At 39.8% G+C, this 27,541-nt stretch overlaps 1 protein-coding gene across 1 annotated transcript in view; it reads right to left on the bottom strand.

The window, feature by feature from the left end:
• LHFPL4 (LHFPL tetraspan subfamily member 4) overlaps nt 1-8,947 on the bottom strand; it is a 31,555-nt gene extending 22,608 nt beyond the window's left edge. Inside the window, exon 1 of the mRNA XM_074196071.1 lies at nt 8,542-8,947. Within this exon, the coding sequence (XP_074052172.1) occupies nt 8,542-8,947 (406 nt within the window). The remainder of the gene's footprint in view (nt 1-8,541) is intronic.
• Between the last annotated feature and the right edge of the window lie 18,594 nt (nt 8,948-27,541).

Raw genomic sequence — 27,541 nt, 5'->3', positions numbered from 1 at the left:
TAAGTGGTCTATTGTCCACAACTTCTGACCCACCTGAGTCCTACAGACTTGATAAATTCATCAATCAAACATTTGTGAAGTACCCACTATATATAGATAGATAGATAGATAGATAGATAGATAGATAGATATCCTTCATTGTACTAGGCTGCAGGAGAATACAAAATTAAATAGCCCCTGCTCTTAAGGAGCTAATATTTTAATAGAAGAGACAACATGTACATATACACATATTCATAGCTAAATATAAATACAAGGTAGTTTAGGGACACTGGAAATAAGTCACTGAAGGGAGATTAGGAAAGAGTCAGGTGGAAAGTGGCTTTTTCAGCTGACCTTTAAAGGACAATAGGGATTTCTCAAGGTGGAGGAGAAAAAAGTGGGTTTGGGGGGAAAGACTATAAATTCAGTTTTGAACATACTGAATTTAAGATATCAATGAGACATCCAGTTTGAAATGACCTATAGGTAGTCGGTATTGTGGAACTCAAGGTCAGAGAAAGGCAAAGGCTGTATGTATAGATCTGGAAATCATTTACATCGAGACAATCATTAAACCCATGGCAGCAGATGAGGTCACCAAGTGGGGCATATCTAGAAGAAAATGTAGGCTCTCTCATACCATTACGATTCCTAATAATAATATATCTTAGTACCTGAAGAATCTGATTTAGAGCTTCAATGGCTTTTCATGGCCATCCAATCCAACCATTTTGCAGATGAGGAAACAGCTAAAAAGATGACATGACTCTCTCACCATTGTAAAGGCAAGAAATAGTAGAGCAGTGCTTTCCCCACAATACCATGTGGCGGGTAAGGCAAGTATTATTTTCCCCATTTGACAAATGAAAAAACTCAGAAAGGAAACGTGTTTTGTCCATGGTAACCCAAGTAATTGGAGTCAGATTTGGGTCTTAGAACGAGATCTTCCAGGGCAGAGCCATTCGGAAGGAATAGCAAATTACAAACCCCAGATAATTAAACATCTAGGATCTTTCAACAATTCAGAAGAGGTCAATGAGGAAGACAATATCAACCCTATCACCCAGTGCCATAAAGAGATAAGTAACTCAAGATAAATAAAAGAACTGAAGTTCATAGATGTATAATGAATTGAGGTTTTTGTCTCCTTTCTCTTCTCTTCCCACCAAAACAAAATAGAAGTATCTCCTCTTTCAATATCACCCTACCCCTCACACTCTTCCAAGCCTTCTAGGCTACCCTGGTCAGGTATAAGGTCACTTAAGGTTGGTAGTAACTGGAAGTTTGGGGTATAACAGATCTCTTCAGTCTGTGGGTATGGGGTCTTTTTGTTTCTTTCCTGGCAATCTAGAGTTCTCAAACCCCAATTTAGTTTTACATAATCCTAGGCAGCTAGGACAAGGCACTAGGCCTGGAGTCAGGATGGACCTTAATTCAAATCTGACCTCAGATACTTTAAAGCTGTTTCCTGTGCAAGTCCTGGGCAAGTCCCTTAAATTCAGTCTTCATCAGTTTCTCCAACTATAAAATGGGTATAATAATAATAATAATAATAATAATAGCCCCTACCCCATGGGATTTGGTGAAGAGAAAATGAGATAATATCTGTTAAGTGCTTAGCTAGCACAGTGCTTGGTAATAAATACGTCATCATGGTTTCCCCTACCACTATCCTTTCCCATCCTATCATTCTAATTACAGAGACTTCCCTTGGTACCTAGTAATAGCCCAGCTGAGATGTCTAATCCCATCCCAATCCATTAAAATCACAAAATTATAGACTCTTTGAAATAAAAAGAATCTTAGAATTCATGCTGCCTGCCCTGTTTCAGTTGGGCTCCAGGAGTCAAAAGTGGTTTTTACATTTTATATAAAGTTTTCTTATATTTAAAAATGTAAAAAAACATTCTTACCTGGCCTGGCTATACAAAAATAGGAAGCAGCAGCAGCAGTAGTGAGAGTAAGGAGCAGGAATTTGACCACAGCTAATATCTAACTATCTCATTTAAATAAATAAGGTAACTTAGCTCCAAAGAGGTTTTGACCTCCCTATGGTGATGTCTTTGGTCCAACTGAGGCAATTGCCCAAGGGATCAAGGGGAAGAGAGTTCAAATATTTCATTTATTTACTAGAAATCTAGAGTTCTCGAAGTTCACAAAATTCTAGAATGTTGTGCCATTATTTCCAGAAATTAAGAGCAGCAGGTACCTAGTACACTGATGGCTTGCTCTCCCTGTTTTATTTTTTCCTAATTCTAGTTCCAGCTCTATAATTTTCAGGTTTTCCTCTTGCCTCCTTTTCTCCTTCCAAATCATAGAGTCAACCCCTTAGTGTACTTAGGCAGATGAGCTCTTGTAAAAAATGGAACTCAAGGGTAGCCTTATAATAAAAAGGGAACAGACCACCTGAAAGAAGGGGAAGAGACAGTGTACCTGGAACCCCGGTCCAGTTCTCTAGTGATAATGGAGAAGAAGTATGGACTATATGATCCTTAGTTCTTTTTCTTTTTTTTCTCTTACAAAATAAAATTCTTTTTTTTTTTAGGTTTTTGCAAGGCAAACGGAGTTAAGTGGCTTGCCCGAGGCCACACAGCTAGGCAATCACTAAGTGTCTGAGACTGTATTTGAACCCAGGTATTCCTGACTCCAGGATCGGTGCTTTATCCACTACACCGCCTAGCCACCCCTAAAATAAAATCCTTTATTAAATTAGTGAAGTATAAATTAACTCATATTAACAACAATGATTAGAATATCTGTGGTGTTCACATTTAATTTATTTAAATAGGCAATATACAAATCAGAACAAAAGATTAAGAAAAGTAAATCCTAGATACACATGGATCTCATCTCTTACCTAACATAACTGTCTTAGCATTTTACTTCTCCTCTCCCTGATTCCATTCCTCCCTCAGTCATTGTTCAACAGCTTAGTGTGGTAATAGTGGAAAAAGTGATGAGCTTCAAATCAGGAGAGACCTGGGTTTACCCTCTTACTAGTTATGTGTGATCCTAGGGACACTCATCTGTAAAATGGTGATTCCTACACTCTAGTACTTGGCTCATAAAATTGTTGTGAGAACCAAATGAGATAATTTGCTTTATAATCCTAAAAAAGCCTCAAGTGTAAAATGGCCTAATAATAACACCTATTTCCCAAGGTAATTATGAGGATCAGATGATATAATATTTGTAAAGTACTTAGCACATAGTAGGCACTTTGTAAATGCTGGTTGTGTTGTTATTATTGTTATTATTACCATTCTGGGTCTGTCTCCCAGATAATGAGACCCAGAGTTTTGCTTAGACTTTACAGACAGCTCTCCCCCTTTCTTTCCCTCATACAAGCATTATCTATGACCATGTAAATTGTTCCCAAAGTTGACATGGCAGAAGAATCCAAATAATTGGCCTTGATGCCTTTGGTTAATCCTCCACCTAAAACTCACCTTGTCTTCACTTCTCAGACATATCCCTCAGATCCTCACACACAGATTCAAATAATGAACAGGTTAGGGGGTTGTTACCCCTCCCTGCCATTTGTTCATCAAAGTCCAGAGTCCATTTGCCTATGTATCTGTCTATCCAGTCTCTTTTGAGACCCAGTGTAGGAAAGAAAATGGCACCGTAGATTGATTTTTGAGAATATCCAAGGGTTCTTTCAAGTCCACAAGGTACTATCCAAAGTAGCTGAGAGGCCTTATGAGGTCTTCCTTTTTTTTCATTGTGCTCCTCTCTAGGATAAGCAGTTTGGCATCTATAAAACCCTCTAATATATTTTGTAACTAAATTAATTCTTGCATGCTAATTTCACTATATTGCTCCCAAGTTTGAGAATCTTGAATATCATACAACAATACACAGCCTACAGGAAAAAAAAAAAATCCAAAGTCCTTATCCTAAGCTTTCAAAGTCTTCAACAACCTTCCTCCAACCTATCTTTTCAGACTTCTTTTTCCTTCCTTTCCCCAAAATGAGCCCTGCTCCAGTTAAAAGTGATTCACTCACTGACCCTTAAGCTTGCTCCATAGTTTTACTTCTGGACCTTTGCCATACCATTTTCTTTCTCTTGAATTCTTCTATCCTGTGTCCCCCTTTTAAAAAACTTGACCCTCCCTCAAGGCTCAGTTCAAATCATGCTCCCTTTAGTCTGACTAGATCTTAAGTTTCCCCATTCTTCCCTTTCTCCACCTATGCCTGCCACCCCAATTCTCTCCTTCCTCTGAACTCTTATGTTACTTTTTAATTATATTGTTAATATGACACATCCTTAATGGCTTAGTTTATTTTGTTTAATACGGCATGGCAGGATTTAGCTTCTAGCCTAACAAATAATAGCTCTGTGTTGATAAGCAAGTCACATTACCTCATGCCTTGGTAACTACAATAGCTTCTAGTGGGTCTGCCTGCCTCCAATCTCTCCTCATTCTGATCCATTCTCCATTCAGCCACTACAGTGATTTTCCTAAAAGACAAGTCTTGGGGCAGCTAGGTGGCACAGTGGATAGAGCCCCAGCCCTGGAGTCAGCAGTACCTGGGTTCAAATCCAGCCTCAGACACTCAATAATTACCTAGCTGTGTGGCCTTGGGCAAGCCACTTAACCCCATTGTTTTGAAAAACAACAACACAAGTCTGATCTTGTAACTCCCCGCTCAACTCAATAAACTCCAATGGCTCCCTATTGCCTCCAGGCGCAAATACAAAATTTTCTGTTTGGTATTCAAAGTCCTCAAGCCCTACCTTTCTGGTCTTCGCCTTGCTCCCCTACACATACCCTTCAATTCCGTGATACTGACTTCCTGGCTGCTGTATGAACTAGACATCCCATCTCAGGTTCTGAGCATTCTCTCTGGCTTTCCCCTGTGCCTAGAATGCTCTCCTTCCTCCACTCTGACTACTGAACTCTTTGATTTCCTTTAAATCCCAACTAAAGTCCTACCACCTGTAGGAAGCTTTCTCCAACCCCTTAATTCCTGTGCCTTTTCTCCTTTAATTATTTTTTAATTTGTTCTGTATATACCTTGCTTTTTATAAGTGTGTATACATATATAAATAGATATATTTATTATATATATTATATTACATATATAATGTGTTTGCAAATTATCTCCCCCGTTAGATTATGAGTTCCTTGAGATCAGGGATTGTCACTTGCCTCTTCTTATCCCCAACACTTAGCATAGTGCCTAGCATATAGTAGGTACTTTAATATATGTTTATTGAATTGAATTGAACTGAACCTATCACTATCCCAGGAAATTCTCTAGGACTATAAGTTGAAGAGGAGGTGGTTGAGGAACTTTCTGCACTGGAAACTCCTGATATCAATGAAATCACCGGTACAGAAGAAATACAAACTTATATAGCTACACACACACATACATGTACAATATATGTGCATGAACCTGGGTTTCCTGACTCACAGAACAGTATACATGCATGCATGCATACATACATACACATATACACAAATAGCATGCACACATATGAATGAATCTCAACTAAGCTGTAAGGGCAAGGGTCATCTTAACATTTATTCATATAATGGAAAATAATTTAATGTAGTGAAAAAAATTACTCAATTTGGATTCAAGAGACTTGCATTCTAGTTCTAGTTCTACCATAGCAAAACCTTGGATAAATACTGTACCTCTCTAAGACACAGCTTTGTCATATGTAAACTGGAAAGCTAGCACTTATACTAGTGACCTCATAGATTATAATAAAGAGCAAATGTGATATTGCATATAAAATACTTTGAAACCTGTGTAGTCTAATATAAATATCATCCATTTAATGACTGTTTCCCAAAGCACCTGACATTGGGAAGTACTGAAAACTTTAAGGAAAAAGCTTCCATAAATTTAATATTTCAGGGACCTATGATTTTATCATTGTGAAAGCCCTCCACTGACACAGACTTATAAACCTTCTAAACTTCAGTAGATGAATTTTAAGAATTACCATGGCCAAAAAAAAAATTCCCCCCTTCAGCCCACCAGATGATAAACCTCTATACACATATATTTATTCAATATATATACAACAAATAAATGCCCACTGCCCTGCCAGTCAAGAGATCAAGGTTCTAGTTCTGGTTCTGCCACTACTTTTTTATGTGACCTTGGACAAGGGCTTTAAGCTCTGAGTTTTGGTTTCTTCACCTATTAAATGGAGCCAAATAATAATGTGCCTGTATACTTTGAAGGACTGTGGTGAGGACAGAATAAGAAAATGGATATGAACAGCCTTTCAGGCATTATGGAGCACCATATACCAATGCAAGTATATGTATTATATCCTTGGCTATGGTATCTGAAAGAATGACTGGATCCTTTTCTTCTTTGGGGACTTGCAAAATGTCTGGATGAAAAGGTGTCCCAGGAGACAGAATTTATCAATTAAACAGAAATACAGTCTCTGAGAGCCCAGAAACCTTCAAGCAAATGGATCAAAGTCCTAAGCTCTTTCTGACCCCAACTTGACTCTTATAGTACTCAGGAAATTTGGGGGGTTTATTGCAGTTCTGCCAGAAACCATATGTGTGGCCTTGGGGGCAAGTTACTGCCCCCCCCTTAGGACCTTGGTTTTCTCATCTATAAGATTAGGGAGTTGGATCAGATGATCCCTAAGATCTCTTCTGGTCCTAATGTTTTGTAAATCTGTGACTGCTTGGAGATACTAGATAACAGCAACCAAACCAGAAAAAAATGCCAAATCCTCAAGATTAAATTTATATGGATTGGGGGGATTTGAGGACCAGGAAATCAGCAGTAAATCTTTAAATCATTGAAAACTTTCTAAAGAATAGTTGAGGACTTTAATGCTAGACCTAGAAGCCATCTGTAACAATTGTCCAGATTGCCAGAGGGCTTGGAGGGGCTTTGGGGTGGGAGGGAGGATGAAATGCAAACTTAAGAATGATGAAGCCAGAATCCTCATTCTGTATACTGCAAAGGTTCCCACTTAGACACAGAAAGGCATGCCTATCCCTACAATGGCCTATTTGCAGGTATAAGAGTGTCTATAAAGTAATATGAAGAATAATTGTAGTGTGATGGTTTTTTAACAGATTAGAATTTATGAAGTGTTATCTACACCAAAGAAGTCACTTGGGTGGAGTGGGGGGAGAGTTTTGTACTCATTCTTAACAAGACCTGGATTCTTTATAACTTTATTGTAACTTTTCTTTAGGAATCATCTTCAGAGTCAGATTACACAAGAAATTTGCCTCAATTATAGTACTTTCTCATTTTTGTCATCAATATTACCATAAATGCAAACAGATACACATACACAATACACACAATACACACATCATTCATGCATCAATATTCTCCAGCTTATTTAACAAAATTATCTACAAATTTTGACTTCAACTAACTTTATCTTATTTCCAAAAGTAAAATCCACCCTCAAAGGACCAAGATTTATCATTATTGAGATATTTTAAAAATGAGTCATCGACTCAGAAGGCAATTTCCAAAAAGAAATTTCTCACAATGTGTTGAGCACTAGCAGACCTATGTGTGTGGTCTCCTGAGGCAATTGCTTTGAAGGGTACAGCCCTCATTTGGCTAGAGAAGTTTTCTTCTGTTTATTAAATAATACTAACCATCACTTTTAGGCATATCCTCTCAACCTATCTATCCCAGTCTGATAGGGTTCACCCAGCTATTTCCAGTTGTTCCTATGCCTCCTCCCCCACTTCCCAATTCCACCATCCTTCTCCACCCCCACCTCCATCCATGCATGCACTCAGGCAAATGCAGGGAGGAGCTGAGTCTTCAAATTCTGTCTCCAGCCTAAAAGGGTAACTCTAATGGATTCTGGAAGACATTCACAATAATCAGTCCTCTTTCCCAATAGCCTCTTTTCTGGCTAAGGATAATGCTTTGGCAAGATGTTTCAGAAGGTCCTGTGAGCTAACAGACTCCTCCTCGAAGAAGATAAGACCCAGAGAACCACTTTGATGAGTGATATATTCTAACTTGGGTGCCCCAAGTATGTGTTGGATGCTTATGAGATCTCCCTCAACTATATAACCCTCCACATTCACACCCTTCACATGCATACTTTTCTCACAGCCAGCCTCCACAGTCACACATCGATATGCATTCTCAGCACATACTCTATACACAAATACACATATACACACTGCACTCATTCCCTCATGTCAGCCCGTAACCTAACTCTAACTCATAGATAGAGCTTATTTGCTATATAAAAAATGCTCACCCATTATACTCTAATTCACATTCTAATACAACCTCAAAGACTGAGTCCAAAGAACAGAACTTTCTACAAAGTATTACCTGCACACCACTCTCAGAACCTGAATGACCAGTGAGGATCAGGAAAAGGAGGTGAGGGGACTTTTCGAAATGATACTGATAATCCTGGATAACGCGTACTCATAAGTCGTCTTTGCCGCTTATAGAGCCAAGGCCACACTAGCAGACTTGGAGGGAGCCTGGGAGGCAGGAACCCTCAAGTCCACTGTGCATGGGCCTCGGGGTCCCCCAAGTTTCCTCCCATGGCCACCTCCATCCTCCTACCTGCGAGCAGTTGCATCCAGGCACAGATCTTGTAGACTGTGGCTGTGTTGCAGAAGAAGAAGAGGGCGAAACAGGTGATGCAGCCCAGGATCAGCACCATGGACAGCAGCACGAAGAAGGCGGCCGCCTTGAAGGCCCCAGACGGGATGGTGCTGAAGTCGGTGAAGGAGCCGCGGCAGGTGAGCTCCCGGCCAGTCAGCCCGTTCCCCACGCAGTAGTGGAAGAGGCCGAAGTAGCCGGGTTTGGGGGTGCTCACGCTGTCGCCCACCCAGTAGGGCTGGATGAAGACCACCACGTTGATGATGGCGAAGCAGATGGTGAAGATAGCCCACAGCACCCCAATGGCCCGCGAGTTCCGCATATAATGCTCATGGTACAGCTTCGAGGCCTCCTGGGATGGCAGCATGGTGGCAGGGTTTGGGGTTGGGATAAAGGCTGAGAGCGGGGATGCACTGAGCTGGGGGACCAGGAGCCTGATGGTTAGGAGCCTGGGAACTGGGAGAGGGGGGTGGGGCGGGGAGAGGGGGAGGGAACTAAGGAAATGAAGGCCTGAGAGCCTGGAACCCCAGGGCTGAGGGGTGGGAGTGAGGGGCGGAAGGGCAGGGGAGGCGGGGCAGGGGCCCTAAGACTAGAAGGGCTGGGGCTGGGAAGGGGGGGGGCCCCAGGGCCCAGGCCCAAAGCCTTCCCAGGGGAGAAGAGGCTGGGGGCAGGGAGCTGGGGGGAATGGAAAAGGAGAGGGAGAAGCTGGGGGCCGGGGGGAGGCCAGAGCGAGGGGGTTGGAGGCGCGGGGAGCCGGGCAGACACTGGGCCGAGCCGGGCCGAGAGAGCGAGGGGCCGCGCGGCCCAGGAGCGGGGGCTCCGGGGGACCAGGCCCGGGGGGGAGCAGCGCAGCAGCAAGCCCCGAGACCCGAGGAGGCGGCCCGGGCAGAGGAGACTGCGGGGCCCCCGGGCCGGGGCCGGGGCCGGGGCCGGGGCCGGGGCCGGGGCCGGGGCCGGGGCCGGGCCGGGAGACGAACCTGTCCGAGTCTCCAGGCGGCGGCTGGAGCTCCGCAGGGGGGCCGGCCTGGGGCGGGGGATCCGCGTGGGCCGGACCCAGGCCCGGGGGCGGCAGGACCCTAAGCGCCCGGGCTCGGGGGCCCCGACGGCGGCGGCATCGGCTGCGGCTTCAGCGTTGGCGGCAGCTTCGGCCCGGCCTCCATCTTTGCTCCGGTTCTCCCCCGGGGGCGCGCTCCCGCGCCGAGGCGCGTCCCCGTCGCCACCCCCCTCCCCAGGCGCGCCCCTGATGGAGGCGCGCTCCTGCCCGGTTCAGGTGGGGCAGAGGAGAGTGGGGAGGGCTAGACTGGGGATGCTGGCGCGCCCGGGTCTAGCGGTGCCTCGGGGGAGGGGGGGGGGAAGGCAGGGACTTGGGCTGCGACCCCCGACCTCTCCACACCCTCCCGGGTACCCTTGCTCTCTCCATTCACAGAGCAGCGGGCAGGGGAGCAACCAAGGCCACTGTAGTCCCAGAATCCTGGAAAGGTTCCCCACCACAGGCATCCGTCTGATTGGAGGCTGCCCCGCCCCCCCACTGGGCCCTGCCCTCAGCAATCTGGGATGCCCACCCCCTGGGTCCCCAGACTGAACTGAGACTTCCTTCCAGGCCCAGTTTGGCAGGGGTGGGTCTGCTGGGGAAATGAACTGTCCAAAATGGGTTTCTTAAAATGACAGAGCTGGAAGGTACCTTAAAGGCTATCTAGTCCAACTCCCCCATTTTACAAAGAAGTAAACCGAGACTCAAAGAACTTGAGTTATTTGTTCAAGGTCATCCAGCTAGGGAATGACAGAGCTGAGACTTGAATCCAAGTCTTCTGCCTTCAATTCAGGAACTCTTCTTTTTATTCTTCTCTGGGTTCTAGGCAGTATGGAGAGCAATTCCCAACTCATTTCATTCTTTCAAGCATTTGCTCAACTATTCTTGACCACTTTGTGCAGAACATTGTTCTGGGCTGGGAAGGGAGAGTTGTGGGAAGTTTCTGTCTTACCTTAGGGATCTCACAATGCCTGCCCTCCCAAACACTTATAATCTGTTTTGTATCATATTTGTAGAGCTCCTTGAAGTTTACAAAGCAATTTTCACAGCAACACAGTGAGGTAGATTGGTAGTAAAAGTATTATTACCCTCATTTGATGGATGAATAAATTGAGCCTCAGAAAGGTTCAGTTATCCAGGGTTGTAGAGTTAGTGTTTTATTTGTGGATGTATAACACTCTCTCCTCCTCTTCCAAAAATGTAAGCTCTTTGAGGCACGGAGTGTCATTAGGGCCTAAAGTAAATACTCTGCACTCAATAAGGATTTGTTTGACAAGTTGAACTCAAGACATTAGAACTGAGAAATCTAAGGCAAATTAGAATATAAATATCAGATGACAGATGTCATGTATATGTGACCAAAACTCACTAGTATGGGATTCAGTCCTCATTGGTGGAAATCAATGCCCCATGCCTGAGTCAAGGGTAGAGTGGGAAGGAGTTTCAGTCTCTTCAGTTCAAGTTTCTGAATCTCCTTGGATTTCCAGTGCTTCTGGCTATCAACTTTAAGAGAGATATTGGAAGATACCAATTCCATTTCAGATTACTGAAGGAATAGACTATGGGAAGAAGATGACATGACAAGAATTGACAGCCTCTAACAGCCTTCTGCATCTTCCAGGGACTTCAAGGAATTTCCAGTTGGGTGAGATCAAGGACTCTCTTGGTTGAGCTGAGTTATCTCTCTCCCAAAGAGAGTCCCTTCATTCTGTATTGTATGGTATATACTCTCCTGTATATTTTCTCTGATTTCTGTTTTGCTACAAGATTGGATAAATATTTTTTGTTGTTGTTATTTTATTTTGTTTTGTTTTGTTTGTGCTATTTGACATATATGGGTTCATTTGATGTGAAAAGGGTCAAAACTTAGATTTAAAGTTTGGGATCCTGCTTTCCCCCCATCAAAGAAAGAGCAATCAGAAATTAGAATGAACCTGAAAATCACATCCCTTTAGAATAACATTAAGGAAGCAAACATAATTCTGGCCCAGCACCTTTTCTTTCTGAAGAGAGCCAAATGGTGACCTCTTGCCCCAACCTCCTGTTTCCCCTTCTGGCAGGAATTAAATTTTCCTCTGGAGAAGGGTGATAGGAGAAAAGGATAGGGATTTTTATTCTACGTGCCTTCAAACTACACAATGATAACCCTTATCATATGGGGGAGAAAGCCCTAGCCATACATGGCATAGATAGATTTATTAGAGGATGGATACATAAAAAAGATAGATACATAGCATAGATAGATGGATAGATACATAAATTTATGGCATAGATAGATGGTATCGAGAGAAAGATTGATAGATACATAAATGGATGGATGGATAGACAGACAGACAGATAGATAGATGATAGAATGAACTACTTAGGTGGACCCTTTATTAAGAGATTAATATGTGTCAGGTGTTATACTAAGTGTTAAAAGCAAACAAGATGGTCCCTGCCCTCAAGAAGCTTACATTCTAATAAGAGAAGACATCATAAAATGGAATGCAAGAAAGTAGGGGGGAGAAGAAAGATTTTTATGACACTGTATTTACCTGCTTCAGTCTCTTTTGTTTGCTCCCCAATCAAGTCATTACTATTAACCATGAAAGTTCCCTGAGACTCTGTCCTGAGACCTCTTCATTTCTCCCTGTATACTATTTCAAATGGTGAACTCATCATCTTCCATAGAGTCAATGATTATTTCTATGCTGAAGTTTTTCAGATTTACTTATTTTGTCTTAACTTCGAGGCTAGAATTTCCAATTGCCTATTGGACATCTTGAACTAGATATACTGTAGACTTCATTATATCCAAAACTAAACTCATTTTCTTTTCTCTCAAACCCTCACCTTTTTCTAAATTCTCTATTACCATCAAGGATTCTGCCATCCTTCCAGTCACGTAGGCTCCCAATATAGTTATCATTCTCAGTTCCTCACTCTCTCTCACCTCCCATATCCAATATGTTGCCAAGTCCTATTGATGCTACCACTTCATAACATCTGTCCAATACACTCCCTTCTCTCCCTTAATGATGTCATCACCTGACACCTAGACTATCAAAACAACCTGATATAAAATTTCACTTCAAATCTCTCTCCACTTCAGTCCATACTCAGCTGTCAAACTGATCTTCCCAAAGTATAGGTCACTCCTCTATACAGTAAATTCCAGCAGCATTCTGTCACTTCTAGGATCAAATATAAAATCCTCTACTTGGCATTCGAAGTCCTTCATAACTTGACAACCTCCAACCTTTTTCAATCTTTTTTACACCTATCTTTCCATCCTAAGACACTGGCCTCCTACCTGTTCCTTGTACAAGATACTCCATATTCCAATTCCATCCAGCGTTTCACTGGCTATCTCCCAGGCCCAGAATTCTCTCCTTCCTCAAATTTGCCTCTTGGGTTTCCTGAATTCCTTCAAGTCCTGACTAATATCCCATCTTCTATAAGAATCTTTTCCCTGTCTTCTTTAATACTAATGCCTACTCTCTGCTGATTACCTCCATTTCATTTGCTTCCTCCATTAGATTCTGGGTTCCTTAAAAGTAGTTACATCTTTTTTGCTTTTCTTTTCTGTCCTCATGTTTACATAGTTGATGTTCAATAAATACTTGTTGTCTGACATGAATAAATACACTGGTGGATCCACTTTGTATTTTGAAGGCAGTGTGACATGTAAGACCCACCCTGCTCCTCATCTAGAATTGAATGGGATTTGAGAGAATTTGTAGCTTGGGAAGGTGTTCACTCAATAGACTGTATTCCCAGGTAGTCTAACCTTAGAATAAAGCCTCTCTCTAAATCATGCCAACTCACCCAGGAGGAACTGAGAATCTGTTTTTAGAACTGTCTTCAAAAGTAAACCAAAGAAACTGTCTTTTTGTAATGCAAGAGAGACTACCCTAGCCCCAAATTATTGCAAGGCTCCAATTAGTTCAAATAGCATAGCCACTGGAGGGTTCACATACTTTCAAATTTGTACTATTCAAAGATATAATTATGTAAAATATGCAAATTCAAATAAAATGACCACTTCAAGGGAATTCATTAATTGCACTAATAGGGACCTAACTGTGTCTTCCCCACCACTTACTCTGGAAGCAAAAATTCCACTTTGTTCCCTGAAATTTTGAAGGCTTGTTGGTCTTCCAGAGTTACCTATAATGCTACAAATCTCTGGAAAGACTGACAACAGCAACAAAAATTTAAAAAGTACTCATGTGCTAGACATAATAAATGTGGAGATATAAAGACAAGCAAAAACATGATTCCTGCTCTCAAATAACTCACAATTTAATGACGAAGGTAACATGCAAACAACAGTATACCTACAAGAGGAAGGTAATCTTAGATGAAGTGCATGGTGATAATGAGATATGGGGAGAAGGAAAAAGACTAGAAAAGACATCTTGAAGAAAAAGATAGAATTTAAGCTGAAGCTAGGGAATTCAGGAGTAGGAAGTAAGCAAGGACAGGCATGAAAACAGCTAGTTAAAAAACCCAGGGAAAAGAGATTGAGGGTCATGTTCAAGGAACATAGAGAAAGCTAGTGTTTCTAGATTAATAAAAAATAAGAAGCCAACAGTTTAATAATGATTATTAGTGGACATCAAGCTGAAAACAAGGCCCCAGAGGGAGAGAGAGACATAGACAGAGACAGAGACACAGAGAGATAGAGAGAGACAGAGAGAGAGAGAAACAGAGAGAGACAGAGAGTATCAGTTTCACATTTTTGTTGATAGTTGCCCCTGGATTTCATCTCTTCATGCTCTGGTTGTTTTGGTGCTCAAAAAAAATGTGACTTTTCCCAGAAGATACTGCATCCCTGGGCATCTTCTCCATGATCCTCGGTGTAATGGACCAGAAAGAAGAGGAGGCATACTATTTTCTCCTCAATTCCATTTCCAGAATGAATCTTCACCACTTCACCACTTCACCACTATCATTCAGCAACTTTTCTAGGTGGTTCACTCCATTAATCTCTAGTTTCTAGTTCAATACTTGTTACAGCCTTTTACCAGGTCATGGTGCCCCCTTTGTCCAGAAGTCTAGTACCTAACTCATTCTTTCTCTCTGACTTCAAAATACATAATTGGTTCTCTCCTGGAGATTTGATCTTTTCTTTTACTGACCTCCTAAATTACCATGACCTCTATTTTCTTTCTACCTTAGCTACCTGTAACTGTTCTATTCCCATAATCTAACTTTCTGAAACAGGTCTTCTTGATTATAATTTTCTTTCCTTCAATACTTCCCTCAGTCATGACTTCTAGTCATCCTACGGTTCCCTATTTTCCCAGTCTTCACTGGTACCTCATCTCCCATCCTTCCTGAGTCTTGCCCTTATGGTTGACTTCTTCAATCTTACACTACCAGCTATCTTTGACTCTCTTAGTCCTTTGTCTTATTACTAGTATATCTTGTGTTAACCTCCACCTTCTTCCCCTCTTCATGAATGTTGATCATGCTGATATGATGCAGTAGAAAGTAGAACTATGCTGACAAAATTTACATATCTAGTTTCAACTGAAGCCTTGATAAATGACAGTTCTTTTATTCTTCCCTAATTGTCTGTCATATTCTCCAAAGAAACTACTTTAAAACTCCATTTCTCAAACTACCTACACTATCTAGTCCTTTTCCTTCTCAGAAGATATTGTCCTCTACTTTTCTAAGAAAAGAGAGAATGCAGACATGATCTCCATGTCCTCTCCAATTCCACATCTAAAATCTCTCATCAGCATCCCCAATTCTCTCTTTTGTCTGAGTCTGTGAAGTAAAGATAGTCTTTCAACATACTAATGCCCATCCCCTCTCATCTCCTTTGAAAGCTTGTTCCCAAATTATTTTCTTTCTTTCTTTTATCTTCAATCTCTCCTTTTATATTGATTTCTTACCTGCTACCTACAGTCATCCCCAAATTCCCCAATCCTCTTTTGACCTTTCTTCCTTCCAGCTTTTATCTTATCTCCCATTCAGAGGCAAACTTCAAAAAAAAAAGATTGTCTACATTTGTGACTTTCATATCTTTAACTCACACTCACATCTCAATCTCTTTCAATCTAGTTTCCAACTCCACTAATCTACTGAAACTACTCTCTTCAAGGTCAGGAATGCTCTTTTAAATACCAAAACCAATGATCTGTTCTCAGTTTTTATTCTGTTTGGCCATTCTGAAGCTGTATACCTACCTATCTTCTGAACATTCTGTCCTCCCCTGACTTCTATAAAATTTGTTTTCTGCTAGTTCTCCTTCTACTTACTGATGCTTCTTTCTTAGGCTCCTTTGATAGGTTAGTGTGATTCTCTTCTAAAATTTTCTCCTAGGCCCTTTTCCTCTCCTCAGTGATCTTAGCTTTTCCCATGGGTTCAAGTAATATTTCTACATAGATGAGTCTTGAATAAGCATGTGTGAGTTTATGAATATAGGTGTGTGTATGTTGTGTGTGTGCTATATGTATGAGTATATATGTGTGTGTGTGTGTATGTATATAAGGGCATGAATAGCTAGCTCTAATCTCTCTCCTAAACTTCAATCTCACAAAATTAACCGCCTTCTGGACCTCTCCAACTGGATAGTCCATCAACTCCTCAAATTCATCAAAAAGAAATTCATCTTATTTCACCCTTCCCCAGAAAGATCTCATATATTCTACAAACTTGCTCATTTTTGTTGAGAGTGCTATTATCTTTGGAGTCACTCAGGTATGATCCTTGGCAAGGGTGTCTTACTCTACCTAACTCTACATTTCCAAATCAAGGACCCAGTCTTATTGATCCTATTTCCACAAAAATCTCTTACTCTGTCCTTTTCTATCTAGTCATTCAGGTCCTTAGCTCCTCTTACCCAGACTATTATAACATTGTCCTTATTTGTCTTCCTCTCCCCTCTCCAATCCACTGTCTGCTTAACTGCCAGGTTAATATTACTAAGACATAAATCTGACCATGTCATCCATCTAGTCAAAAATCCTTAATAGCTCCCTATTGCTTCCAGAATAAAATATGAAATCCCTGGCTTAGCATTTAAGGCTCTTCACAATATGATTCTTATCTATTTTTCCATTCTTACTTCATATTACTAATCTTTAGGCATTCCCTCTTTTAGTCAAATGACTAGCTGGTTCCCATCACAGCAATCTATTCCTTTATACCTTTGTAGAGGTGGTCCCCTGGGCTTGAAATCCCTTGCTTCCTGGAAAATACAGCTTTAGGAGCCACCTCTTCCAGAATGCTTTTTCTGATCTCCCCTCCCTCAGTCCTTTTTGCTTTCTCTTTCATGAAATTACTTTGTCACTTGTATATGCTTTTTGTTTAATTATCTAGGGACACATTGTATTCGCACAGTAGAATATAAACTCATTTTCCCCTTTGTATCTCCATCATCTAATAGAATACTGTATATATATATATATATATATATATATATATATATATATATATATCAAATGCTTTTAAAATACTTGTTGAATTGAATTGTCATCACTACAACATAATGAAGTAGGTACTACAAGTACCATTGAACCCATTTTATAGATGAGCATACAAAGGTTCAAAAAAAAAGATAAGCTACTTTCCTAAGATCACATGGAAAATGCTGCTAACTCTTGTTTAATTCTTTGGAAAAATTATCCATTAATCTGTGGGCAATTCTTCATTCCCTTACTTTTCTCCATTGGGATCTCCTTAACTCTGGCAACTTGGCCCTTTGATGAAATTCTAGTAAGCAATCAGAATGTATTAACTACCTTTCATGGACTAGGAACTGTAATAAGTAGTAGGAATAGAAAATATACCTGCCCTCACAGAGCTTCTAATCCAAAGAAGATTATATATGTGTATATATGTATGATTTTATATGATTATATATAAAATATGTGTGAATGTGCATGGATGTCTATATGCATTTAATATACATGTACATTTGCAAGTAATATTATATATATACATATATGTTCGTACCAGATATATGTACATTTACCATATACAAAATAAAGACAAGATAGCTTGGGAAGAACTGCACTAGAAACTGGGGGAATTGGGAAAGGTATAAGGTGATGCTTGAGTTAAGTCTTTAATTCAAGACCCTTTACTTTCTGGTCCCAATGTATATTTCCAATCTTGTTTGGAGATCCTGATTGGTATGAATCCAATGATTCCTCTAAATTTATCTTCTGCCATCACCTCCCAACCCTGCCACTTCCCTCCTACTTTTGTCTTTATTCCTACTGCCCACTAGCATCCTCTCCTTACTGCTCCATACCTTCTCCATAATGAATACCCTAGCCTTTTAACTCTTAAATCACTCTCTGTAATTTCTATTTGGCACTTGATTCAAACTGCCATGTATAATGCATCCATGATATAATGGAAAAAGCAGTAGATTTAAAATAAGAAAATCCAGGTTCATTCTGCCTTTTAATAAGTTCAGGAAGATTATCTAAATACCTCTGAGCATCAGTTTTCTCATCTATTAAATGGGGAGAATACAGTAATATTACCAACTTGGTAGAATTATTGGATAAGATCTGCCTTGTTACATAAAAGAGAATGATGATTATATTCTTGGTATTTAGAGCTTAAAGGTAACTTTGAGGTTATAAAGCCCAATCCCATCATTTTATAGAAGAAGAAAATGAGGCTGAGAGAGTTTAAGTGATTTTCCCAGTATCATGCTACTAGTAAATATCTAAGACAGAATTTGAACACAAGTATTCCCGAGTCCAAGGGCAACAAATAATCCACTGTGCCACCCAGCTGCCTTTTAAAAATTATCTTTTTAAGTTTTTATTCCCAATCTCCCAATTTGAGGCAACTAGGTAGCACAGTGGATAGAACCCTAAGACCTGAGTTCAAATCATGAGCAAGTTGCTTAACCCTTTTGCCTCAGTTTCCAAATGGCAAGCCTGTCTCAACTGTAAAATGTAGTTAATAACAACATCTATTTCGATGAGTTTTTATGAGGATCAAGTGATATATTTGTGACATGCTTAGCACAATGCCTCCCCCCAATTAGCCTATAAACCCTTGAGGGCAAATACTTTGTCTTAAATTCTTTCTGCATGCTCCACAGTCTCTGGCCCAGAGTCCTGCATATAGCAAATAGTCTATAAATACTTCTTTATTGTTATTTGCTACTCAATGATTTCCAGTCTTTAAAGAAAAGGAATTAGCCAAGGAAGCATTAGAACTATTTGGAAGAAAGAAAAATTACAAGGGTCAGTAAACAGGTTAGGCAAATGAAAAGCAGTTAAGGCTGGCAGTTGATCTTCAGGATTCCCCTTGAACCCCTTTTCTGTTCCTTTCCCTCTCCTTCTCCCAACCCTGATTTCTTAATTGCAATTGGTAAACTCATTCATACTGCATAGTATTAGAGACATGTATTAGTCTCCCAAGGGGATTGCCTTACTGTTAGTAATAAACTTTATTTTATTGTCTGAATAAAAGTTTAAGCCTCCAAATACACAAGGAAGAACAAAAGAAAATTTAAAAAGCAACCAAACAAAACAATATGAGAAAAGTGTAAAGTATTATCTATGTAACTAAACATTTCTATTATTTACTGTGTGTATAAGACCCCCAAACAGTACATCTTAACTTTAACAAGAAAGTAACAAAGTTTCCCTGTGTGTTTTTCATGAATTTTGTTTTTCAATTTTCTTTTTATTTACATAGTTGCAGTCATAAAGCCTATTGTTCTGTTAGTTCTCCTTCACTCTGTATCACTTCACATAAATTTCCCTGTATCTCTTTGAATTATTCATATTGGTAATTTCTTATGGCACAGTAATATTCCATTACATCCATATACAATAATTTATTCAACCACTCCCCAGTTGTTGAGCACATTGTTTTTCCCCCTTTTTTCCTATTAGAAATGATGCTGCTAGAACTATTTTTGTAGAAACATCTTTTTTTTTTCCCTCTCTCAAATAAAATTCTTGAGTATGGTCCTTGTAGTGAAGTCACTGAATACCTTTTTGCCTCTTATTTTTTGAAGGGCTTCTCAGAGTAGTCTTTCTGATCCATATGAGGAGTTCCCATCCCCACCCCCCAGCACCATCATCCTTCCGTTCTGTCAATAGAAACTGGCAACAGGATGTACAGAGTAATGTGCCTAGAATCAGGAAGTCCTGAATTCAAATCCTGTCTCAACAGACTTACTAGTTGTCTCAACTACCTATTAGGAAGGCCATGGGCAAGTTACTTAACTTCTATTTGCCTTAGTTTCTATACAGATAAAATGAAGACAATAATAGTGCCTCCCTCCTAGGATGTTTGCTCCCTTCCACATTTCTTCCTGGATCCCTCCTGAAAGTCCAGCTTAGAAGCATCTTCCAGATTTGAGTTTTATGGGTAGAGACTTATTGACTACAGGGTAAAACCTTCCCAAGATGAGAATCAGCCTGGGACTTAGATCAACTCCAACAGCTATTAAATGTCAGCTGCATTCTTTCTCCCCTCCTACAATTAGCAGAGCGCACTTTGAGGCTCACACAAAGGGACTCTGTGTTCAGAGAGATCCAGGTCTGGTCCTGGGGCCCCTGAACTTAAAGGGTCCGTCTTCTTTCTCTGTCTCTGCCACAAAGCTTAGTTGAAGTTCATATCTGGTTAGATAACAAGCATCCCACAAGGCTACTACTCAATGTGCAGATCAAACATCTGGTTTATTTCCTCCTCTTTGGAAATTGCAGAGGACTCACTGACTCTTGTGAACAAATCCAGATGTAGCTAGCACCTAGTCTGGGGTAAACTCCATTTACTCTGCAGACCAGAGCCCTAGAATATGCTGCCACTTCTCTCTTCAGGTATTTAGGGATTGAGAAGTTTTTTTTTATATTTTTAATTTTTTTAAGGTTTTTGCAAGGCAAATGGAGTTAAGTGGTTTGCCCAAGGCCACAGAGAAGGTGCTCTATCCACTGTGCCACCTAGCCTTCCTGAGAAGTTGTTTTGTTCTAATAGTATATGTCACAAGTCCTTCTCTACCACCTCCAAGAGGGTTTCATTTTTTGCTTATCAGTTTATAGCAATTAACCAGATATAGTTAGGATTATTTATTAAGGTGATATGGTAAGAACTTGACACAGAATACTTCCTCCCTAGGTAGATGCCACAGTCTCCCACAACCATATACAGAGTCCAAAGGAAAATAGTCTCAAATTTAGAGTCTATGGAGCAAAAGAAGGTTAATTTATAACTCCTGAGAGTCCATTTGGTAGAATCCCTTATGGTATCTGGTTTTTCCTAGATTCTTTGTAGAGTCTTGAAACTTCATCTCCTTCAGGTATATAATTTGTCTTTGTCTCCTAGCACAATTCCTCAGGAATTCTGGGAATTGTGCTAGCATACTAATGGAAAGTCTATACTCTTTCAGCTCTTTTGAAATTCATAAGAACCTCCTCTAGTCAAAAAGGGAGGGGAGGAGAATGAGGGCATGCTGGAACCAGCTCACATTGCCTAACTGTTAAATTTTCAATATGGTTAAATAGTCATACTTCAAAAATTAACAAACACTACAAACCAAAAGAGGACTGATAATTTTCCTGATTTTTGGATTTAAGAAACTAGTGGGGAAAAAATGTTAACAATGCAAAATAATGTAAAGGTTTTCATGCATACATTTTCTCCTAGAGTCAGTTGTTAAACATTTACCAATGCACCACTTATCACTAAGCTGTGACTAGATGTGAATTATCTTGCTGGTTTCATAACAAGTCAACAGGATGTAGCCAAATTTCCTTAACTAACCAGAATATAACAATCAGATACTCAAATAAGGGCAGCTGGATGGCAAAGTGAGTAGAGCACCAGCTCTCAAGTCAGAGGACCTGAGTTCAACTTTGACCTCAGACACGTAACAGCTGTGTGATCTTGGGTAAGTCACTTAGCCCTGATTGCCTTGCATCCAGGGTCATCTCCAGTCATCCTGATTCATATCTGACCACTGGACGCAGACAACTCTAGAAGGGAAAGTGAGGCTGGTGACTTAGCACAGCATTCCTTCATTCAAATCCAATTCATGTGCCTATCATGGCATCACCTCCCCGATGTAATTTTCTTTGAAAATGAAGGGCGGGGCAGCTAGGTGGCATCGTGGATAGAGTACCAGCCCTGGAGTCAGGAGTACCGGAATTCAAATCCAACCTCAGACACTTAATAATTACCTAGCTGTGTGGCCTTGGGCAAGCCACTTAACCCCATAACCTTGCAAAACTCTAAAAAAAAAAAAATGAAGGGCAACATTTTTATATTCAAATAACCTAGGATGCTCATCATACTGCTCAAAAAGGTAAAGACCCTTTATAGGACTGCTGAACAATTATTTCCTATTCAACTTGCACTGTCTGAACAAGTGATAGATAGCAATTAATATGTAAGAATGGCAGTGTCCAGCAGTTCCTAATCAATGTGTTTTCTGCTTTGAATTTTGTTAATCTCTTCTTTGATTTTCAAAATTTCTATTTTGGAATTTAATTGGCATTTTTAAAATTTGTTAAAATTGTTTTTTTAAGTGTATGTTCTATTTGTTTATCTATTCTTTCTCTCTTTTGTTGATGAAAGTGTTTAGAAATATAAATTTTCTCCTAAGGATTGCTTTGACTACATTCCCAAAATTTTGGTTGTCTCATTGTCATTATCTTTAATTAAATCATTTTTTGTTTCTGTTACTGTTTTTGTTTTGACCTACCAAGTATTTAATATTACATTATTTATCATCCAATTAATATTCTTTGTATCTAAAGTGATCCTCAGTAAGTTAAGATACACAAGTTTCATAGGACATGTCCTATAATCTCATCATAATGAAGTGAAACCACCCCTTCCCCATTAACCATGCTACACTTATCATCTTACTCTATATTGTTTTCCAGAAAGACCAAACCAATTCATAATAATAGTAGCATTATATTAGTGTGCCCATTTTTCCACAGGCATACTGGTATTGAATTTTATAATCTTTACTGTCTTTGCCCCTTTTGTGGAAGTCAACTTATATTTCAGAGCTGTTTTCATTAGTTTCATTTTTCTGGTTGTTAGTGATTTTAAATATTTTTTCAGTGGCTGTGGATAGTTTGTGTTTGTTCTGAAAACTGCTTATTCATAGCTTTTTTCCACTTATCTTTTGGCAAATGGCTCTTACTCATAAATTTGAATCAATGCCTTATAAATTTTAGATGTGAAACTTTTCTCAGAATGTTTAATGTAAAAGGTTTTTTTCCCCTAATCTAGATCTTTCCTTCTTATACTGGATATCTTCCTCTTAAGTATATAAAAGCCTTTCATTTTTATCTAATCAACTTGATCTATTTTTATTAATCCCATAATTTCCTCTAAGTCACAGAAAGATATGAATTTTTTACCTCTTCCCACAGTTTTAACAGTTTTAATGGGATTTCAGGACCTCAAACACTAAGTCAAGAACTTGCCACCATACCTACTGACATTTGGACCCCCACGGCCTCAGACTCAGTAAAGAGTCATATGTCTATGTGAGGGGTATCTCCTGTGTATTATTCCTATCCAACTATCATCTGGAGAGGCTACAAAGTTGTGTCATATAGAGATAAAGTTCAGCCTTTGTACACCTGGCCACTAAATATTTACTGAGCCAGAAACCCAATCTGAAATGTCTGGTGCTCCTACTGGTATTTGCTTAGCCAATGCTACCCATTATCAAATGAGATCACACTGGTACAGTTCTTTGTAAATCTTAAAATGCTAGCCATTGTAGTTATTACTGTTATTTCCTGTATGGATCTGGGAAAGAGGACTAATAAGAAATACCTTAGTTCAAATCCTGTCTCAGACATTTAGTGGTTGTATGACTGGAAAAGCTATATAACTTCTCTCATCCTCAGTTTTCTTATTGGCAGAATAAGCATTAACCACAGAGGGTGGTTTCAAGAATCAAATCAAATATTTTATGTGAAACACTTTACAAATCTTAATGTAATATATAACTTTATTATTATTATTATTATCACAGGACACTGGATGGTGGGGACCCTAATCATTATTTCTTCTCTTCTATGGTTGGAAAACTCACATCTACTAACCCCAGAGGTTCATTGAGATATGTCTTTTACCCAGCTTTCTCTCCTAATCATTGCTCATCCTTCATTTTTTTAAGGTTTTTGCAAGGCAAATGGGGTTAAGTGGCTTGCCCAAGGCCACACAGCTAGGTCATTATTAAGTGTCTGAGACTGGATTTGAACCCAGGTACTCCTGACTCCAAGGCTGGTGCTTTATCCACTGCTCCACCTAGCCACCCCTCATCCTTCATTTTTGAAGAGGATCAATGATATCATGGACTGATGTCTTGACTTGAGCATGAATTGGATTTAAGTGAGGCAGAAATGCACAAAGTCATCAAGCCTACACTTATCCAATCCCATCCTTTTATATCCTCCCTCCTCATATTCTAGGATCCCTAAGTAACTCCATGCTCGGCATACTAACTATGTAAATACAACACAAGGCCTCATTTCAGGATATATTCCTTATTCACAACAGGAAAAAAATAAATGGGCAAAAGAATGATTTTCAGTCCCCTCCCTCACTCCCATGCAAAAAAACAAATAGATACAATGTCCTATAGTGAATACTGGGGAGAAATTGCCATGGAGATGGGAGGGACATATGAAGTAAGGAAGGAATAATTTCCTCTCTCCTCCCAACTTTGTCTTTGTAGCTTGTAGGAAAATCTATAGATTCCTCTTGGAAGCTGTCATTTGCTTTATTGGCTATAGGATACTACTGGATCTGCTGGGTTCAAGGATGCCATTACAGACTCATCATGCAGTATCTCTCCCTTCCTTCTAATTTCAGTCAAATACTCTATTCCTTGGTATAGCAGGAGTTCATCTTAGTTTCTTTTAGCTCCCTCAGTTTTATCTGTTTTTAATTTTAAAATTTTTATTGATCTATCTTATTATTGTATTAAATTACCCAAAACATTCCTTCCCTTTTCTTATCCAACAAGCCATCCCTTGCCATAGGACAAAAAAGTTGAGGAGGGAGGGAGTAACTGAGCAAAATTAATTGCAATATCAACCAAACATGACAGTCCATGCAATGTTGCACACCTATAGCTCTCCACCTCTGAAAAGAAAGGAAGGAGATATTTTCCCATTTCTTCTTTGGGGATAAGCTGTTCATCATAATTACACAATACCCAGTTTTTGCTGCTACTTTTGTTCCTTCTCTTTATGATGTGGTAGTCATCCTTTACATTGTTTTCCAGGTTCTATTTACTTCATCTGTATTGATCTATATATCTTCCCACATTCTCTGATTTCTTCATATTCATCATTTCTTGTGGAGCAGTAATATTCCATTACATTCATGTATCACAAATTGTTTAGTCATTTCCAAATCAATAGCTATCCACTTTGTGTCTGCTACTGTGAATATTTGGATATACATGGAACTTTTCTCTCTTGTTGACACCATTGTAGGTTCATTCCTAGCAGTGTCACTACTGGGAAAACAGTTATGGACAGTTCATCATTTTCTTAGCAAAATTCCAAACTGCTTTCCAGAATGGTTGTAACAATTCATAGCTTCACCTAAAGTATATCACTCTACCTATCCCTCAGTTTCCTCTTGACTGTGAATAAATCAGCTCCATAACTAACGTATCCCTTCTCTTTCCTTCCCCCACCCCAACATTTTCTGTTGTGTTTTGCCACGATCACTGCTTCTCCCTAGTTCTCTTCAACTCTCCCCATGCCTTTTGTGACAATTCCTCTATTCAGACATGAATCTAAAGTTTCTGATGTCTCTGGGCTTCTGTGGTAGGAGTTCTATCTATTACTAATATAGTTAGGAACCATGACAGTAGATCCCAATACATAAATGGAAATTTACCACCCATGTCCTCAACTTCCTTAAAATGCAAGGAAACCACCTTGGAGTTTCCAGAAACTAAGTTCTGACCTATTGAAGTCGTTTCCTTAGATGCCTACAAAACCCCAAAAGACTCCCTAAGTGCATAATAATATCTATAAGTAGAGAACATAAAAGCCATCAATGTGCATATAGCATAGTCACAGGCAATTATCCTAGATCCAGAGGCCAATTGCAGAGTATTATATTCAAATTAAAATTTTGAATAGCATATACAATGCATAATATATAATGTCATGTATTATGGTTGCATATGAGATAAGGACAGAAATTATGTACAATACAAAATGTTAGAGGCAGCTGGGCAGTACAGTGGATAGAGCAATGACCCTGGAGTCAGGAGGATCTGAGTTCAAATCCAGCCTCAGACACATAATACTTATCTAGCAGTGTGACCTAGCACAAGTCACTTAACCCCCATTGCCTTGCAAAAACAAAAAACAAAATGAATGTTAGCACTTGATGTCTAATGGGACTCTTTGGTACCTCATAGATGACTTGGAGATGAGCAATTATAGCAACCCAGCAAGTAAGTAGATAGAATTCTTTTAAGGTTTTTGCAAAGCAAATGGAGTTAAGTGGTTTGTCCAAGGCCACACAGCTAGGTAATTATTAAGTGTCTGAGACCGGATTTGAACCCAGGTCCTCCTGACTCCAGGGCTGGTGCTTTATCCACTGTGCCACCTAGCTGCCCCAGTAGATAGAATTCTTGATAGAAAAGTGAAGCAAGTTCATTTGAGTTGGAGTCATTCTTAAGGAGGACCAATGGCATCAGGAAGATGATGTCTTGTCTTGCAAGGGAATTATGCAGAGTCATCAGTCTCATTCTCTCCTCCATGGTCATCAGGAATCCAGTGACAAGACATAGATCAGGTCAACTGACCCTGGATGGCCTTGGCCTTTTAAAAAAAATTTATTTTTTAAGACCATAGGGTTAAGAGACTTATGAAGGAAGAATTGAGGAAAAAAATGGCCTAGTTTGCCTTCACAAAAGAATCAATCTGGGAAGGGAAGACCCTCAGAGTTTCTAACAAAAACAGAAACAATTGCAAGTAAAAACATCACCCTCCTGATTTCATGGTTAAGTCCAATTCATTTGAGAGGTGAGATAGGGAAAGATGAAGGGAAGTGATGAAGTGAGATGGAGAGACAAAGATCTGATTCAACATCCTGAGTCTCTTGTTCCCAAGCTTTCTCTGGAAAAGGGATTTCTATAACCACATTTTGACTTCATTGATAATAGTGAGGGCACTATCTACAGATTCCATGATTATTCAGGTTCCTATGCTGAAAAATGAAATGTACCCAATGCTACCACTGGGAGCATTACACTAACTTCCTGCCGGCTATGCCTATAGGCAGAGGAACTGGGGAGTGTGGAAAGGATGGATTTATTAACCTGTTTTGCCTTTCACTGCTTTTCAGTGCCAGGTTGGAAAACTGGCACAACAATGGAAGCAAAGAGGACTCATAATCTAACAATCCCTGGATTGTTCCAGAAGATCAAAGGTTAGGAGAGAAGTGGATCCTGTGTTCTTTTCTTGATGCCTATTTCTTGTTACAAATAGTACATTCTATATTAAGTAAATGTGTTTCTGTATTGCTATGATATCATATAATGAATTCTGACTGGTTGGCGAGGTTTACCTGTAAGCAATGGTTGAATATGATAAACCCAAACAAGTTTGAGGAGCTTATACGTGGCTATTTGATACCACATATACAAAGTCTGCATATGCACTCCATCAACAGGCATCTTCTGACTGTTTTTGTACATCCTCCCCATTATAGGCATAGATCACATTTCAGCCTGTCACTGACCAGAGTCCTAACTTCTGCAGTTATTTCACTCTCCATTCTGTAATCTCAATATCCTTAGACTCCACTGGTTTACAGTCCCAATCTTGAGCCCAGGCAAATCATCATAGTCTCTAGCCCTTAGTAAATCAAATTCTATAGGTGTCCTCCTTTCTTTTGATACTCCTGTTGATGCTTGTGTTCAGTTGTTTCTTCACAAAGATACTGGAA

The sequence above is a fragment of the Macrotis lagotis genome, chromosome 8, assembly GCF_037893015.1.
Source record: "Macrotis lagotis isolate mMagLag1 chromosome 8, bilby.v1.9.chrom.fasta, whole genome shotgun sequence".
In the NCBI taxonomy this organism is placed as follows: domain Eukaryota; kingdom Metazoa; phylum Chordata; class Mammalia; order Peramelemorphia; family Peramelidae; genus Macrotis; species Macrotis lagotis.
This window is presented reverse-complemented; position numbering and strand designations above follow the sequence as displayed.